Genomic DNA, 19,747 nt, shown 5'->3' with positions numbered 1-19,747 from the left:
TGACAACAGTTAGATACACAGCACTTATTTTTCGCAGTATGCATTCTGCTGTGTGTGTAAGAATCAGGCACACGTAATAGCTTTTCTGATCCTTTCTATTCAGGGGTATGTTTTGTTTTCGTTTTTTTCCCGTATTAAATAAAAAAAAAAAAACAGGAATTCCCGGAGGCTCGACATAGAAGAGCCTCACTCCCTTTCTTGCCTTTCATCAACATTAGGGCATCAAATAATTCAATCATGACAGCACGCCGGCACATACACACACACACACACACACACACACACACACACACACACAGTTGATTTAATTGGATTTTTAGGTGAGGAAATGTTACTGCGCAGAGATATTTGAATAAATTTGACTCTGTAAGCAGGCGGCGCATTATCCTGCAGAGTTTTCGTCATAATTGAGGCTCTCTAAGCAGTGACACCAGGTTCCTAGAGTAATCACATTTGGGATTCAGCCACATCAAAACACAAATTAAAATTTGTATTTCACAGACTAATTACAAAGCCGTAATTCCAAATTGTTTCTTAATCAACAGACGTAAGCCTTTGCAAATTTTGTTTCTGAACTGACACAATTCAAAGTGAACTGAAGCCATTTCTAATGACAGACAGGTAACGCGGTGAGGTGGTACAAGTGAGAACTTCAGCTAAAAGTGATGATTCATATTTTTTCTTAAAATTTTCTAACTGTACCAAGTTGGCCATATTTGATTTTGTCATGTTTTCCAACCTAGTATGTGAACCATTTTTATTTTCTTAATAAAAGGAGATAAATTAGGAGCAAGAGAAGTCTCTGTCTACCTTTTAACAGACACACACACACGCACACGCACACGCACACACACACACACACACACACACACACACACACAGTCCTTTCTCTGACACCATAATGTGGTAAGAGACTTCTGAAGGGTGTCTGTGCAGGCGAAAGCATTAGAAAATTTATAATTAGGATGTTTGTGTGAGAGTATGTCTGTGTGTGTGTGTGTGTGTGTGTGTGTGTGTGTGTGTGTGTGTGTGTGTGTGTGTGTGTGTGTGTGTGTGTGTGAGACACAGGGGCTCTTCTTGCATAATGACACAGCACTGTCCTCCATGACTCAGGCTGCAGTGCACTCTGGGAATCCTGTGCCGATACGTCACAGGTGAGCCTGGCCTGGGGAAAGAAGACACACACACTCACACACACTTTGCCCTGTAAAGCAATAAAGGTTCTCATCACTAAATGATTCATGATTGATGCAAGTTCCTGGAGCATGAAGCTAATGCTGTGAATATGTGCCTCCTTCTTGAAAACACCGTTCATAGTTTCCAGATGGTAAACAAAGCTTGGGAACCACTCGGAACAACAATTTTTCCAAATTCCTAAATGCCATGTCACCTGCAAGAAAATAACTCTTGTCTTGTGTAAAGAATATTCTCTTTAATAAGTAAAACCCACAAAATGAACCGAGTTCATCACATTAGTCATTTCATTTCGTAAAATGCCACCACTAGCTGGATTTAAAAAAAAAAAAAAAAAAAAAAAAAAACAGTTTGTGGTTGACATTTCAGTGTTTGGTTTTCCAGTACAACAGAATTTCAAATGTATTATGACTAAGTACAGTCTAAAAAAAAACCAACTTCAATCCATTTGTCTTGAAGGCGTCATGTCATTTTTTCCTGTCAGATTATTTTGAAGTCCATTACGCAGCCAGTTAAAATGTTAATGTACTGTAAAGAAACATGGAGATGGTAAATGAAAGTTAATGATGTGACCTTGCAGCCCAATCGCGGTGCTCGACTTGTGGAGAGGACAAGATAGATAAACTGACAGAGAGGTAGCGGGGATGAAATTACATCGAGGTCAGCGGTGATGAAGACGGACAGAGGAGCCGGGCGACGCAGCGTCCAGCAGCAGGAAACAGCGCAGGTTTTTCTCAGGGTTTGACCACAACTAAATCAGATTTACTAAAGCCAGCTGTTTCCTCTCCGCCAAATCAACAGATGACTCAGTCAACAATCACATTCGTATCTGACTCATCACAGGAGATCGACACACACAAACAAGCACAAACACACAGGCACGCATAAACAGAGCCAAGAATCAAACTGCCACCGACTTCGGCTCAATTCAATCAACATTTAATCTTGTCCGAAAAAAAGAGGACAAATTCAGGCAATGATTAAAAGCTATAAAAAAAAAGTGGAGTACTAAATCCAGAGGGACAATCAATGTCATGGATCCAGTGGCTGAACGAGGAGGTCAGCTTGGCGAGAGTCTCAGACGACAACAAAGCCTGCAGGCTGGAGAGACTTTCTGCAATTAAACTGATCTGTTTCCCACCGTGTTCTGCTATTAGGCTTCAGCTGGAGGACTTCAAATTACAATGTGTTGGCTTTGCAGGGGAGGTGTGAAACCCAGGAAAAACACGCTTGCGCCGGTGCACACCCACACATAATGCATGCACAGACACCCGAACATGGACACACACACACACACACACCTCACACCTCACACCTATTATCCTCTTCCTCTAGGCTTATCACAGTGCTGTGTCACTGCCCCTCCTACCACTGTTTCTATTCCCACCCACCCAGGTTGAGCCTCGAGCATCCCGTGGAGAAGATTGTGTGTGTGTGTGTGTGTGTGTGTGTGTGTGTGTGTGTGTGTGTGCTTCCTTTCCTTGTCTCTTTGTATACTTGTGAGTGACAGTGTGAGTGAAGAGAAACTGTTTGTGTCCTATAGCGTGTATGCATGCTTGAATGTGGTCATGTGTGTACGTGCAATGCCCGTGCCTCTGCATGTGTGTGTGTGTGTGTACGTGTGTTTCAGCATATATGTGTGTGCGCGTGTTATCCGAATGTGCTTCAAGACTGGGGTACGGAGGCACAGATTAACATAACAATATCCAAATCCCCCTCTGCCCTTGGAACAGCAGGCGGAGAGGGCACGGACCACGCTATGCAACACTAGCTCTGACTGTGTGTGTGTGTGTGTGTGTGTACTGTACATGAGAATACTGTATGACTATGAGGGGGGAGTGTGTGTGTGTGTGTGCGAGAGTGAGTGGGGCAGCTCGTCCTGTGCAGCGGTGCTAATCTAAACACAGGGCAGCCATGCGTGAAGTGGAGCGGCCTGGTCGATATGCTCCAGCGTCATGTTGTCATGCTGTGCTCCCTCTTGTATTCCTGCCTATCAGTCTAGACCACCAGCCAGTTTATCATCAGCACTGAGTCTCTGAGCGAAGTGCACACTCCGCGCTCACACTCTCACACAACCACCCAGATATATTACGGCATGCCGATCGGGGTCCTTTAAAGATAAATCAGCTTTCAAACATCAAGGATCATTGCTTTTCGTGGGGAATCACATTATAATGCCACCACAGTCAATGTGCATTGCAAAACCACAATAAAACACATCATTGCTACCCTATCTCTTCCAAGATACGCCTTCACGATCACAGTGACCAGTAGCAACTTGTGCTTGTGGGCAGACATAATGCCATCTTTGGTATTTCTGTAATACTTCAGCAATAATTCAGTAGCATCGCTGCTGTTGAAAATACACTCGCTGTAAGTCGCTGTAACAAAAAACTCCAGAGGAGACACTGAAAGGACTGCAAAGCTCAGCCTATTTAGGCCTTAGTTCTTCACTAATTTAGTTGCTGACTTTTCCTACTGTTTAAAAAAATAAAAGAGTAAATTATAAGAGCATTATTTAAAGCTTGTGTGCTGTCTCATGTTATTGTAATTTGATTGTGATTATGATTGCTTTGATGATTATTAACAATGTGGTCAGAGCCGGGTACAGCGCTGGTGTTCACTCCAGACTGTGTCATGAACTCACAAAGTTTATTTTACTTGACAGGATCGCGAAACAAAAGCCTGTCATGGCCACAAATGCTGTGCGGCTTCACCCGAGCGTTCCCAACTCAAAGACCCCATTGTTGCTGCTGTAATATCTCGATGTCTTGTCAACCCCACCCTTGTACTGTTGTGCATGTTTTACGTCACGCTCAGAGGAGCGAGCCAAGGCGGTGCAGTCCCACACCCTGAACTCTCACAGCCAAGACGGGCAGGATGTGACCCCGGTCTCAACCCTGACTGTCAGCTTACCTGCTCGACCCATTTCACGCTGAAAATGGAGGCCTCTGCTTTCGAGGTCGGTATATATAAGGGGTGAAAGCATACTCTCAGCGTTTTGGATTTGGTGGTCATCTCTTTCTGTTCTTCATTTTGCTTTTTTGTTAAGCCTGCTCTCCCTTATCTTATCCCTCCCTCCTCTTAAAGTCTCTGACCCTGCCCTTGTTCAAACTCTGCTTTCTTATCCTTCTCCTCAACATTTTGAAAGTGTAGGCATGTTTTGTTAAGATAGTTGTTTGAGTTCAGAGGAATTTCCAGCAAGCTTTTGCTATTCTAGGAGGGCATATTAACGGTAGAAAAGGCAATTAATGAGATCTGAAGTCTATTTATGGTTCCTGCTTCCTGAACCGTGGAAATTCTTTAATTTTCTGTCTTGCCACGGCGTCTTGCTCTCGCATGTCCTCTCTCTCCTTTTCAGCTGTCGCTCTTTCCCTTTTCAAACTCCCTCTGACCTCACTTAAACTTTCTCATCTCTCATTTCATCTTTTCATCTTTTCCCTTTTCCCTTATACTGACCACATTTGTGTCTGTAATTTATTTGTCTCTCCTCATTTCATCCATCATTTACGTGTCTTCACAGCCAACCCCTTCAATACTCTCAATCTCTCTCGTGCATTTTCTGCACACAAGCTGCATTTCTCATTTGTCTCATCAAGAGTGCAGACAGAGAGAGAGAAACAGACATGAAGACAGATAGAAATAAAATCAGGGGAAGTGAAAAAAGGGAGGGAGTTTAGGCAAACCAGTCCCACCCTCCAGCCTGACATGAATTTAATGGCACATAGGCGAATATCACCTCGGTTCTCTAGTGAGAAGGGTTTATGTCAGGTGTTTCACACACGTGCACACACACACACACACACACACACATGCATACATACACACAGGCAAAACACATACGCCCACCCATCCACACAAACTCACACACAGACACACTGACAAATCACACCCATGCACAAAACAATTGCGCACACAAAAAATTACTGGGTGTTTGTAGCAATTTAGCGGGTTTAATCTCTTCCATATGGGCTTGAGGGCTAATGCATCTGCTAAGTCTATTAGCCTCTATGAGCCCTGTGGATACAGACTAGACTAGCCACACCATCAGCTTGGCAGCGGCTGAAAATACCAACATAGCCAATAACCCAACAACAACAACAACAACAACAACAGCAACAACAACAGCAGCAGCAGCACCAAACAATCATGATCACTGATACCAAACCTATGGATTCCCTATTGACCTCTGCAGAGCTTGCAGGTTGCTGGCACGCTGAAACAGGGTCAACTTGATAGACAGAAAAAGAGGTGAGGTTGGGAAAAATAGCCCAAGGTGCTGAATCGCTACGGTAACCGTCGACCCAGTTTAAAACCCAAGCACACACAAATGCCCAAACACTGATGCACATATCTGTATGTATATATTTATGTACACTGACATGCATGGTGCACCCACATGCAAAGTCCATATGCGCAGATGCCACCTGTCAATGCCTGCGCAAACACAAATTCCTCCTTGGAATTTGACTCACCTGAGTTCGATGGCCTCTCCCATCTCGCCACAAGAACTCATCTGACACAGGAACGACTGAACACAGCAGAGGAGAGGAGAGGAGAGGAGATGGAGAGATGACAACCAGAGCCACAAAGAGAAAGAACTCCCTCAGATTAGCGGCCACAGCAACAACAACAGCAGAAGAAGAGAGGATGAGCGGAGGAGAGAGGAGCGAGAGACCATGTGATGATATTACGCTCAGAGCGAGGGAGAGAGAGAGAGAGAGAGAGAGAGAGAGAGGGAGGGAGAGAGAGGGAGGGAGAGAGAGGGGGGGGAGAAAGAGAGAGAGAGAACCACACCTCTTCTTAAGAGATTAACTTGGAAAAGGCGGCTCGACACATTCGTACATACACACGCACACACATACACAGAGAGAGAGAGCAGAGAGAGGAGAGAGAGTGAGAGAGAGAGAAAGAGAGAGAGAGAGAGAGTGAGAGAGAGAGAGAGAGAGAGAGAGAGAGAGAGAGAGAGAGTGAGAGAGCTGCTCTATAAATAAAGACAAATCGATTTTTGATGCTCCAAATCCTGGGAGTGAGGACAGAGGGGAGTGGGAGGACAAAGAGAAAGAGACAGAAACAGAGAGAGAGAGAGAGAGAGAGAGAGAGAGAGAGAGAGAGAGAGAGAGATGCAGAAAATGACAGAAAGGCCAAGTGGTTAGAAGACAGAGGACGGGTGATTAGGCGAGTCATGGCGGGTGGTGACACAGTTTTCCTTCCCCCTCCATCTGCTGTGGTCGCGCTGGTCAAGAGTGCACTGAGGGAGAGTCCGGCGAGGCCCGAGCTACAGTGGCTATCGGGTGGAGAACGGGGCGAGCCTAAAGCTGGAGATGAATCTGAAGCTTGGAGATAGGGCGAGGGGTGAAGCAGGACCGAGGGATAAGGTACTGTAAGGGCAGGAATTACGTGGTTGTGGTGTGGTGGGATTGAGCTTAAAAGAGCGGTGGAGAGCTGGGCTTAGAGGAGAGCTGGCTGGGGCTTAAGGGCTAACACAGCTGGAGGTGTGAGGGAGAACTTGAGCTTGAAGATGGGATTGTAGCACGAGGGGCTTGAGGCTGCTAGGAGACTAGCACACAGGACTAGCAGAAGGGGAGCTGGACGACCGGGGTTGAGATTCAGAAGGCCTGGATCGGGCAAAGAGAGAAGAAAGACTGAGGCTGGAAGAGATGGAGGAAAGGAGGCCAACAGGGGTTCAGGTAGGCTAGGCAGGGTTCAAACATCCATGTTTCAGGTTGGACGAAGGCTGACGCTGGACCTGAGGTTGAGCATGTAGGGTTGGTCCTGCTCACGAGGTCTGAAGATAATTTAACTCAGTGTATCTCTTCACCTTGATGCCTGTTCATCCCCTAAGCTCTTTACTGGCCTTCACACAGCAACAACAATCAAACACCAACACTTGAAGAGAGTGGGAGGGACTGAGTAACATCTTCTGTGCTGGTCTTTATTAATGTGCCTGTCCAGAGCCACGGCTGCTAGTGAAATAACTATTACGGTACTACAGCTGAGGCTGGTCACAGTTGCTGCCGTTCTCTCATAATAACTGTAAGCAATGCTAAATGATCAGTTCTTGTCTTTTTAGTATACCAGCAGTGATGAGCAGGAGTCTATCTATGTTCCCAAGGTCCTATGCTTTAAAGTTGTTGTCCTTTCAAACTGAACACTTGTTCCCTCAATCCCCTGTTCCCTTAACAAAACAAAAAGAAAGAAAAGAAGAACAAGATCGCACTCAGTCAAGAACACACCTCCATGATTGTGTGATTGTCAACATATGCCAGTTCTGTTCTATGTTGGATATTCAGCAAACATAACTAATGTGAAAAGTTAATCAGTTGCTCTTTGCCACATGATCAACCATTCCACCAAGTGTCATGCAAATCCCCTCATAGTTTTGTGAGATAGTCTGCTAACAAACAAACAAACGGAGTGGAGCGAAAACATAATCCCCATCCAGCTCTGAGGTAATACTAACCTCTAGGATATTAATAAAAATGCATAATCTGATCTGTTTATGGACAAGCTTCTTCCAAAGGTTCTTATTTGACCACACGTTACATAACGTCAATTACTGAACACGTGCTATCAGATTATCTATATTCGTATGGATTTTTTTTTTTTTTTAGTTTTACGGAACACAGGATTGAGGAAACATAAATCTATTTTCAGTTTTAAAAAAAAATAAGGCAACATATCGCCTTGAGAACATAGGGTAGATCCTGTGACAGGCAAATGGCACTTTTCCAGTTTATAGTATCTACTCTACTCAGCTCTACTTGCTTTTGATGCCAGTTAATTTGCTAGATTTTGTTTCCACTGCAGATCGTACCTCCTCACAGTGAAGGCCTGCCAGACACGTGTGGGTGTGTTGACTAATTTTTCCTCCCTTCTCCACCAGAACCTCACAAGTGTTTAAAAAAAAAAAAAAAAAAAATCTACAGGACCAACTCAAAATGGCTGCTTCACATGGACAATATTAGTGTGAAAAGAGATTCGCTGGAAAAAAAACGTTTTTTTTGTTTTTTTTTACATGGATAGATTATTAACTGACACAAGTTTCACGAGTCTCTCTTTTTGTATTTCCTGGTTATAAGCAGCAACCAGCAAGGCTTTGCTACCAGCAGGGCTTTACTGTTCAATTTTTCTCTCTTACACACATTTTCCATCTTTTCCTACTGAAGATGTCCTTTTGTTTCATGTGCACACAGTAAATATAGCATCTGTCTCACACTCCATAACATATTTCAAAAAAATCAAAGGCATGACCAATAAAATAAAAATGACAACTAATATTTCTGACTGCCTAAGTCAAATCACATCACATTTTGCAACAAAAGCTTGGCACACATTATAAAGTTAGCATACATTTTCTGATGCTGTTTTGACCGGGTTTGTAACTGTAGAACAGAAGCGCTCAGCACCTCTTTTATTTTGGAAAAAGTAGACAAAAACGTAGAATATCGCTGGATTTTAACATCAGCGTGGCCGCTGTTTCGTCTTTCCAGTGTCTCAAAAACAGCGGGACATAACTCCTGGCTGTCATCTGGTGAGGCTGAAGTGAAATCACTGTTTCTGGTTTTGCAGTTGGCAACAGAAACAGAAAGCTTTGTCAGTGCTAACACTTGAACTGTGTCACGTATTTTATCAAATGCAAACTAAGTTATCACAGCATGAGTCAGCGGTGACGGAAAGTGATACAGGCGTGATATTAACTAGCAATGGTGAAAACTCCATCCCCTCCTTTCACTTTGATCTCACCTCCATTTCTATATATGAGTCTGCACCTCACACTGTGTTGTGTCCCATTTAACACAGCGTCTCTGTTCATCTATAGACCTTTACACTTTTATCTTGCTCTTTGTTAACTTGTCTGCACTCCCCTTTTTCTCTCTGGCACCTCCAAGAGCAGCTGCAGGAGATGACAGCCAAAGAAAAAGAGAAGAGGAGGGTGAGAAAGAAAGAAAGAAAGAGAGTGATCTAAAAATAGGCGTTGGAGTGAGAAGACAAACAAAGAAGATTGCAAAAATGAAAGGAAGAGAGGAAAGGTAGATATTATCTCTATAGTGCTGTAGACTAGCTGTACGTGTGTGTGCATGCTCACTTGAGCACGCATCTGTAAGTGTGTACGTCTGTCTGCAGGACCGACTCAAACATAAGCCTATTACAGCATAACTGCTGCAGAGCGGTGGAACACGATGATCTCAGCAGCCATGCGCTCGCAGACACAACCTGTGCACAAGAAATAAGTCCTCTAAGTCGGACATTGTTTCAAATCACTACACTGTGCAAAAACTACAAATCCCACATAGGACAGCTCCGGCCTGCAAGATAAACTACAAACAGCCAAACCAGCTGCTCATTCCACTTTACAGATAAAGTTGAATGCTACAGCTCTATTTGCCTCTACTATTTTCTGTTGCAACATGTTCGGAAATACATAGCACAAAAATACATATTAAAATGTTTCTAAAACACAGAAGTCTGCTGTAGCACACTCATGACTCACCTCTGTTTTCAAGCAGTGTGTTGATGTTTTCCCATCATCTATGTACCTGTTACAGGAGGCTGGTATATAATGCATACTGCTGGATGCATTATGCATTACGCCTACACTGAGCTATTCCAATGCAAGAAAAAGAAAGCTTATACAATATATACAGACTTGTATAGTCAGAGCAGAGTCGCTGTGGTGTGAAGACACAGTCACAGACTAGCATTGTGCTGTGTGTGTGTGTGTGTGTGTATGTGTGAGCCTCTGAGTGACTGAACATCACAGTTTCTGCCACTGCCTGCAGTTGTGACCTAATGGTAGCACTAATCTAGTGTAAAGTGTCTGTTTGTGTGTGTGCAAAACTGTTCATGAGGTTTTACAAGACAACAGTGACCTCCATAATGGCCTATTATATTGACCGCAAACGCTGTCTGAATGTACACTAGTTCCTTTAAACACACACACACCTAGGCATACACACACACAGACATGATCATTGATCAGTGTGGTGTAAAAAAAAAATACTCAACAATCTAACGACGTGTTCAAATAAGCAATCCCACGATGCACCAGCAGCCAGACAGAGCCTCGAGCGCGGAGCAGTTAGACTTGCATACTGTAATGACTGTGTGCAATAACCTACTTACTGTATCCTCACTGGAAACAGCAACGCCACTAAAAATAAATCATGTGCGATCACTGAACGAGTCATTCATTCTGAGCGAGAACTTCCACAAACTGGACAGTGGTGTTGATTTGCCTCAAGTGGGGCTGTCATTGTTTTCTTCCTCTTTAAAAAATTAAACAGTGCTGTCAAGAAAGTCCTGCACACAGTGGAGATGGGAGCAAAGAGAGTGCATGACGTGAGCCAGACTTGAACCGTGACTTTAACCTTCTGCATCGCCTTGACCACCTTGCAAGAAAGAGAGCAATGACATCACTGGAGGCCGTAAAATGATCTCACCCAAATCACTGTGAAAATGTGCAAAAACACCAAAAATTAAACAGACAGTGGATACTTCTTTCCACAGTACCGCACTACTCTGTCACCACAAGCAATTCTCTGTGGCTGTCTTCTGTGACTCTGATTCGTTAACACTGTAGCCACATAAATCAAATAAATTGAGAGCTTCAATTTCTTTCCCATGGAACAAACTCAAAACAAACTCCCAAAGAGCGACCAGAGTTTACATCCCTGCTAAATTTCATCAGGACAAATTGTGAGGCCGTACAACAGACCATGCTGTTTGCATACAAAGTAAATGTGTCTCAAAACAGTGTCTCATCTGCTCGGTATGGGAACTTCTTAAACTGCCTTCCTGCAACTTCCCCTGTAGCTGTTTGCAATTGCACATTTCACTTTTCATTTTCTACTTTAAATATTCTCCATTCTACATTCCTCATGTCACTTTTCCCATATATAGAATAATATGGAATCCAGTGGAGCACAATATAATACAACAGAATAAAACAGAGTAGAACACAATAGAGCAGAATGGGGTATTTGACCTTTCCAAATAGTGAGCCTGCATCCATGTAGGAAAACTACTGTAACTTGTCTATAATTGTTAATTAATGATTTATAAAAGTGTTTACAACCTAATTAATTACCTTATTATAAACCTTTCATGAACTAGGAATGGGAACTAGGTATACGTGTGTCCATATATCGATATGACACACAGACAGGTGGGCATGATGTGAGTGCATCAGCAGAGCAGCCGCTGAGCAGCTTGGGTTAGGGGCGTCACAGCAAACCCACGTGCTTACGGGACGGATGAGGCGGAACAAATACACACACCAGTGAATTACAAATTGAAAGTGAAAACACTACAGATTTTACAAGAGAGACAGACAACCATACAAATCAAATGCATTTGCAAAATGTGCCATGCTGCTGAAAAATACACCGGCAGCACAGCTAACCTTATAAGACACATCCTTTATTGTGAGCCAGGTGTTATAAAACTGTACAGAGAACACTTGTTTGTACATGACTTGTGGAAAAAGGCCTTTTATTTGGCTAATAAATAATCAAACTCACTGAAACATCATTCATCATCATCAAACATCATTCCTTTGTATCATTATATCGCATCGAATCGCATTGTGTTGAATCAAATTTTTAAATCACACTGCATCGCGATTGGGCGATGAATCATATCACATCGGTAGTTATTCCTCACGCGGCTTTAATGCATCAGAAGTTTGGCAGCGTATTGAGATGCATATTGTTTCACCCACAGATCAGAGATGCACAACCCTATCATAAACCCTTTATAAGAGGTAGCCTAAATGTAAAGTGGTACCCACAACAGAATAAAATAAAATAGAGTAGAACACAACATAATAGGGCAAAATAGAGCAGCTTGGAGTAGAACAGAACATTCCTGTTGATGCAATCTGTCATATTTACTTTACCGTGACTAAGCCAGTCAGTCAAAGGCGTGGAAATTACAAGCCAACCACTTTTCTATGACATCATTTCCTTAAACACACTGTATGCTGCAGGCATGCAAGCATACCTCCACAGCAACATTTTATAACACACACACACACACACTTATGAGGTGGTCTGAAGAGTATGAAACCAAATGGTCCAGAGGAAAGGTATTAAGAGATGAGTGATGTAGTGGCAAACAGAAAGGTGGAGAAGCATTAATTCATGTAACATAAAGCGGTCTGGCTCCACTCTCTCTGGTTCACACTCTGTAAAATAGTTCATAAGGATTTCTGACAGTTTAGAGCGGCCGGTTTACCTTCAGCATCATCCCTGCTTACTTTTCGTTAACAAACTATCGATTTCAGCCGCTTCAATCTGTCTTGATATCACACTACCAAACGAAAATGGCTCGATCTGCACTGTCCTATCCAGCTGCGATTATCCAATCAGGACTCTCCAAAACCTTCTTTTCATCCAATCACAACCTGTAAAACTGCGACCAGATGGACAGACTATCCGATCCACTGACTTATCCTGACAGGTTAGTTATTGATCTCTGCCTCTGCTCAATACCTCTCTCTCTCTCTCTCTCCCTCCCTCTCTCTGCATTATTATCTCTAACAGGCCCTTATCTTTCTCCTCTGTCCCACCCAAAGCCTTTATCTACAGACAAAGCCTCATTGACCTACTGTAAAATAAAGGAGGAGTGTACCTTAAAGTGGCTTACACACACACACACACACACACACACACAGATACACACATGTACATGTACATGCTCACACACACACACACACACCATGGCTGCCCTCTGCCAACTGTCTGGTAAATCAACCTTAGCACTAGATTACATGATCAATGGCTTTCCTTCCTGCAGGGTGTGTGTGTGTGTGTGTGTGTGTGTGTGCGTGGTGCACGCTCGTATGTGCATGTGCATGAAAGTGAAGTGGGTCAGGTGTTTGGGGCCGACTAGATGGCAGCAGTGAGTTCTTCAAACTTCCATCCCTGCAACTCAGCATCTCTCCCTCTCCCTCTCTACAGTCAACATGGCATCCACACTCCGTCACGCTACAACACGCACACACACACACACACACACACACACACACACTCGCGAGGACCATGTGAAAACCTTGCTGCTGCATGGCAACCGGATCCCATGGCAACCAATGCTAGCATGGGTTTTGTGGGAGAGAGACAGAGAGAGAGAGCGAGAGAGAGAGAGAGAGAGAGAGAGAGAGAGAGAGAGAGGGAAGGAGAAGGGGGTGTGACAGATATTTGGGCGAAAATAGTATACTCTGGAAAAAAACAAAAATAGAAACAGACAGGAAGGGAGTAGAAAAAGCAAGACAGCATAAATACGCATGCAAGCACACACACACACACACACACACACACACACACACACACACACAGCCCACAGTTCTTCTTCAACTGTGCTGAGAGGATCAGATGAGCATAAACAGAGAGAGATGGACAGTGACAACATTGTTGGATGAGAGGAAATCTCCCTCTGTGTTTATCACAAGGAGCTCTTCCTGAGCAGGGGCAGAGAGAGAGAGAGAGGGGGAGAGAGAGAAGGGGAGAGAGAGGGAGAGAGAGAGGATAAAGTAAAGCCTGTGTAACAGCGCCCCTGCTGGAGTATTGCTGAAGTATTTCACATTATCATGGTAATGTGGCTGGCTGCCGCTGTGTGTGTGTGTGTGTGTGTGTGTGTGTGTGTGTATGTGGGGGGTGGAGGGGCATCTCTGTCACCTCTGACCTCCAGTTAAATTGCAGCCCAGACAAGGCAGGAAGGCATTTCACTCCACAGTTTGCTGACACACGTGCGTATGTGTGTGTATCAAATCCACATTAGCACTGTCTGCTCTGTGTGAACACATTATGTATTCATGTGTTCACTGCGATGCCTGCATGCATAATGCACGCCTTGATGCATGTAAAGCAAGAGCTTACACGGGCACCGCTTTAAAATCAATAAAGCTTTTAACGCTTTTAACATCCGCTGCATTGTTCTGTCTGTCTGACACGCCGCTGTCTGTCTCTAACTGTCCGCTGATTGTGAAGTTTTGGGCTGAAACAATGAGCATTTAAATGGTGAAAAGCTGATACTGATGCTGACTGAATCAAATTGAATGCAGTTTTACTCACAGTGTGAATAGAGTAAAATTTACTTTTGGCACAGAGTTAAGTCTACCCAAAATTCAGTGTTCACTAACTCTTAAATAACGCCTCAAAATGATAATTTACTCTTTGTAGTATGAAATGAAACTCTGCTGCTACTCAACTCCAAACAACCAAATAGAGTTATATATTTTCTGGGATTCTTTCACACTGTGCAGTGTTTATCAGTGTATTAGACCTCATTTTCAGAATAATTTGAACTCATGTTGTGTTGTCCACCACTGCTGCCTGCCGTAATTGTTTTATAAAATCAGGTCCATTTTCAAAACTAATTGAGCATGACTTGTATGGTGGGTATATTGTGGAAATGATGGGCCTGTTTAGGTTGATGCTGAACATGGCCATGATGCTGAAACACTTTGCGGGTGCGTGCCTATTCATCTGCCTGTCTATCCATCTGTTTGCCTACCTCTCTGGCTATCTGGCTCTCTGTCATCGTCCATCTGTCTGCCTGGCCCCCCCCACACACACACACACTCCCCCCAAAATCTGTCCATGTCTCTCCCCAGGCTGAAAACCTCACTGCATTTTTCTAGGCCATGAAGAAGCAGTCCTATCTCCTTCATATTGCCTACGTTCCCTCGAGGCAGCGCAGCCATCCTGCTTACAGCAACATCTGGTGACACAGAAACAGACTTCACAGGAGAAAAAAAAAAAAGGAAAACATCTCTGGACCACAACAGTTTTTTATTCACAGCACGGCAGCACGAGAAAACAGGGTCAGCCGGTGTTATTGTTGTGTTGATGCACAATGCCAGCAGCTGGATTTGCAATGATTTGGGATTTTTGTTGAGTGACCTTCACATGGCGCCGTGTCCTATTGACCAGCACTAAAAGCCCAGGCAGGTCACAGGGAGGCGCACGGGCAGAGAGTATGGGTTTAAAGATTCGGACCAGCATGCACCGTGGTGGAGGGTGATACTCCAATGGGCTTTTGAAGGCCAATAAACATACAGATACAATTACTTTCTGGATTGAACTCTAACCCTGATAGATGACATTTTGTGCTGCGATTCAGTGCTTTTGATTTGGATTATTTTCATGCCACAAAATTCCAAAAAAGGATTCAGTGTTTAATCAAACAAACCATCTGTGATGCAATGTGGACACCGTACATCCCTTGCCCTGACAAATTCAGTTTTCAGCAAAAGTGACTGTTTGGTAAAATATCAAACACCCATGTTATCCTACTCTGTCTAGAGGCAGATATCAATATCCAATATAGTATTTTTTTTTTAACAAAAGACCATGTTGGTCGGTATCTGTTGCTAATTGTACCTCTGCATTAAGTGATATATGTCATACAAGCTCCAATTTCACAACCAGCAAAATATCGACTGCAAAATAATACTGGACCGGCACCAATATATTATTGGCCTATCCCTACTTCTGTCATTTTTTGCTTTATAAATTCACAATACTATTTGTAAAAAGCTCAAACTGCTATCTTTTCCACATGCCCTATGCTAGTGCCCAATTATAACTTCTTTATTAATGTATGAATTGACCAGAGGAGGGAGGGAGGGAGGACACAGCGGGGAAGGAAATTAAAGATGATGGCAGAAAGCAAGGCAGGCGGGGTGGGGTGGAGTGGGGGCAATCACAGGAAGTAATACGAAATGCTGAATGGAAAGAGGAAGAGCAGGAAGAATAGAAGGAGAAAGGGGGAAGGAGGGATGACATAAATGAAGGAAATAAGGAGGCAAGGAATGATGGTGGAAGGAAGGAGCTGTCAGTGAAAAAACAAAGACGTGTAAAAATAGAAGAAAGGGATCAAAGAGGGAGGGAGCAAATGAATGTGTTACCGAAAGGAAGGGTTGAAGGAGGTAAGAAAGGAAAAAGAGCGCAATACATCTACTGGACAAGAGGTCAGGTCATTTGGTTTAAATTTCAATGTAGCGAAAACACTGTCCCGTGACTTCCAGGTAGTGACTAACTCGCCCATGTTAGGGCTTCCACTTCTCAGAACATAAACGTGCCCTCCTGCAAAAAGGGAAGTGGTGGGAGACTGTGAAGAAGTGGCATAAACACTGCTGAGGTGAAGATCTTCAACAAGACTGGGTCATCCCAGGGCAGAGAGCGAGCAAGCGAGGGAGAGAGAGAGAGAGAAAGAGAGAGAGAGAGAGAGAGTGAGAGAGAAAGAGAGATGAGTGTTTGGGCCCGTTGCTAGAAAACAAAGAATCACACTGTAGAAAGAGGGATGAGGGATTCAACAATAGTCACTTTGACAGACGAGAAGGAGAGAGGAAAGGGGAGGAGAGGATGAAAGAGGAAATGAGAGGAAAGGAGAGGAAAGGAAAGGAAAGGAAAGGAAAGGAAAGGAAAGGAAAGGAAAGGAAATGGGTTGTGGCACTTTGAAGCCATTATTCAATCCAAGAGGGAGTAGGGTAACACCAACCGTGTCTGTTTCTTCCACACACACGTACACCCAAGCGTGCGCCACACACACTCCACACACCACTTCAGAGCAAAACAAAACAGAAAACATCAAAAGAAAGGGCAGGCCACCTCAATAGGCATCATGCCCCTCGAAAAGCGTGGCGAGACAAAAGAGAGGGATTCTTTTAGAAAGGGAGAAGTGTGTGTGTGTGTGTGTGCATATGTGTGTGTGTGTGCACGCGCTCTTAGTACCCCCAGTCAGCCCAGATTACAGACACGCACCACAGATGGCCAGCGCGTCTCGTCTTTTCACCGCTACCACCGAGAATAATGGCCAGCGGTGGCCCCTCCCCCTCCTCAACCACCTCCCTTTCTCTTTTGTCAGCACGTGTGTCCGTCAAATGGAAGCGTGTGTCTGGGACAATGGGAGCCGGACAAAGAGCCCGCCTACCCCCCACCAGGAAACTGAATAGGGGGGCACGTGGGCCTTGTCATCCAGGGAACAATAGCACCGCGAGAGAGAGGGTGTGGCACCCGGCACATGGGTGTCAACTGGGTATGGCAAGGGGTAAGCCTGGGTGGATCTGGCTGTTTTTACTTATTATCATGGATCATGCAAAATTTGGAAGCCATATCTTGCAAAGAAAGTGTTCCCTTTGCACTGCCAGTTTGGTGACCCACATCCAAATCATTTATCACACTGGCCAAATAACTTTCAAACCACTTTGAAGGTTAGATGGCAACTGCAGCACCACAGCTTAGACCTTGTCCACAACACACTGCAAAAAAAAAATAATAATAATAAAAAATATCCAGCCTAACAAGTCATTTAGTCTCATATTCAGTCTTAAAGTTTCATATTTCTTCAAAGAGTGCGAAAACATCTGCCAGCGGGATGAGGTAATCCCACTTGTTTCCAATATTGATCAACTTGTTCACAGAATTTTCTTGATCCTCGTGGGCTGACCTGCCTTAGTCTGCCTTGTTTCAGCAGGTTTATATTTATTCACAGGAAAAAAAAAATCCTGCAACAAGTGAAGCTGCATGGGGAGACAAACAAGATTATCTAATCCCACTATCAGATTTTTAAGGAAAAGTAAGATCTTAACACTGAATATACGCACATATGAATACATAAATTAAAGTATAAATTGGATAAATTTGAAAATACATTCTTTTGTTCTTTGTTTTGACCTTCCATGCATTCTAGCAGGGCAGGTTCCACCACTGAAAGTGGATTTTTTTTTTTTTATTACCAGCAAACAGAGCCATGACAGCACTTCCCTAAACTCGATTAGACATGTCACTGTTTCTGCATCTTGTTTAGCACATCAGTATGGATTAGAAACATTTCAAAAACGTCCTTTTGTGGATGGAAAGCAAAAGACGCAAGTATGCATCTTTACCCAGCTTAATGTGGTCTGAGCCTCGGTGGTTTCCCGTACTGATGACCATGACCAGGCATCAAGCAGCCACCAAACCCACCCTGGAGGGCCCTAAGCCAGCCGCCGGACTCACTCCAGCCCCAGGCTTCTCCTGAGGCCTACGAGGTCTCGCTGTAACACCACCTCCTGGCATACATTTGGTGTGACTTATTGGATTAGTGCTTCAGCTGGGAAAATTTAGAGGTGGTTATGTGTGTGTGTGTGTGTGTACTTGTGTCTAAATGCAGTTTGTTTTTTAAGCGAGGGTCATGGTGTGAAGTGAGGAGGAGAGTGGAAACCTTGGAACAGCTGGGTGAGTCTGCAGGGGGGGACAACAGAGGGAGTGCTGGGGGGATGAGAGGATGGAAAGAGAAAGAGAAAGACAAGAGGGAGAGGAGAGGGGCATGTACAGGCAGGCAGGCAGGCTGCTGACAGGGTCTTTTGAGGCAGCAGCTGGTTGGGGTAGGGGTCTCACCAGCTGTGTCTCCACTGACCCCTTCTCCCCTCTCCCCCACCACCTCTTCCTCCCCAAACTGCATCTCCCCTCCCCCACTAAACAGAAATACTGCCCAAATGTAGTCAGACACACACACACACCACCATCTGTTAGCTGGAGGAGGGTTGTCTGCTCTGTAACAGCGAGATGGTCTTGGCAAAATCAAGCACCACACCCCAAAATAAAAGCCCTGGAGTTATACAGCTAAACCTAATCAGACATCTCCCAACAAGCCTCCTCTTACGTTTCAAGCCTGTTCCGGAAATGTGTTCCTTGGACAGACCGCTTCATCGCCTAAAGGCAGTGAGGTAATATAGATGAGCAAAATCACCGTCAGCACTGCTGGAAATGGGACACACGCAGGAGGATATGAAGCGTAAACACACTAAAACTCAGTTGTCACACATCGTAATATCAAACAGGTTTATTATATGAAGACGGGGCTTGTAAAGAAAAAAAGTAATAAATTCCTCAGTGTAACTGAATTTGTTTATTAGGGTGGTTATTGAATACTGGAGGTCATAGTGTACCCAGTTTTATTTACCCCTCCATCACTCAGCAAGAGTTTATGCTTTCAAAATATGTGGGTAAGGAATAAGAGTACCAAGTATCCAATATCACAGTATGACACAATATATATATGACAGAAGTCTGACAACAAAAATCTCTGAGAAAATCACCCATAAACATGATCTAATGAAAAGCATGTTGTTGTTTCAGGAGTGTATCTCATATTTTATACATCAAGCTCCTCAGTGGGGAGGCTGATCCAAGGATCACTTACCACCTCCCTGTTTGCCGCCCGCTTCGTTATGATCTGAGCACACAGGCTGACTGCAGATCAGCGCTGATCGGCTCTGATGTACACAAAAACGCTGCCTCGCCTAATGCAACCGGCATCACTTCAGAAGTGCTTATTCAGAGCTCCACTAAATCAAGTGCATCCACAGAGTAATTGATTCAAGCTCGGCTCTTGTTTTTCATTCCATCATCTGTAGCTGGCGGGGTGAATCTGCCGTATCGGAAGAAAAACAACAGGGGAAAAAAAGAGAAAGGGGAGAGATGAGAGAGAGAGAGAGAAATCCGGGGCCAAAGTGCTGATTGCTTTAGAGAGAGAAATAGAAAAGGACAGAGAAAGTAAGATCAGA

The 19,747-nt window shown here is 44.0% G+C and overlaps 1 protein-coding gene across 3 annotated transcripts in view; it reads right to left on the bottom strand.

Annotated features, from left to right (window-relative positions):
- Positions 1 to 19,747, bottom strand: part of numbl (NUMB like endocytic adaptor protein) — a 64,735-nt gene that overhangs the window by 29,397 nt on the left and 15,591 nt on the right. For 2 of the 3 annotated variants that reach the window (XM_030066231.1, XM_030066232.1), the window contains exon 1: positions 5,670 to 5,861. The exons of the other annotated variant lie outside the window; for it this stretch is intronic. In XM_030066231.1, the coding sequence (XP_029922091.1) occupies positions 5,670 to 5,710 (41 nt within the window). In that variant the 5' untranslated portion in view covers positions 5,711 to 5,861. Of the gene's footprint in view, positions 1 to 5,669; positions 5,862 to 19,747 lie in introns of those variants that run through there. 3 annotated transcript variants of the gene reach the window in all.

This window comes from Myripristis murdjan, chromosome 13, assembly GCF_902150065.1.
Source record: "Myripristis murdjan chromosome 13, fMyrMur1.1, whole genome shotgun sequence".
Taxonomy (NCBI): Eukaryota; Metazoa; Chordata; class Actinopteri; order Holocentriformes; family Holocentridae; genus Myripristis; species Myripristis murdjan.
The sequence above is the reverse complement of the archived record's forward strand: the minus strand, read 5'-3'. Positions and strand labels throughout refer to the sequence as shown.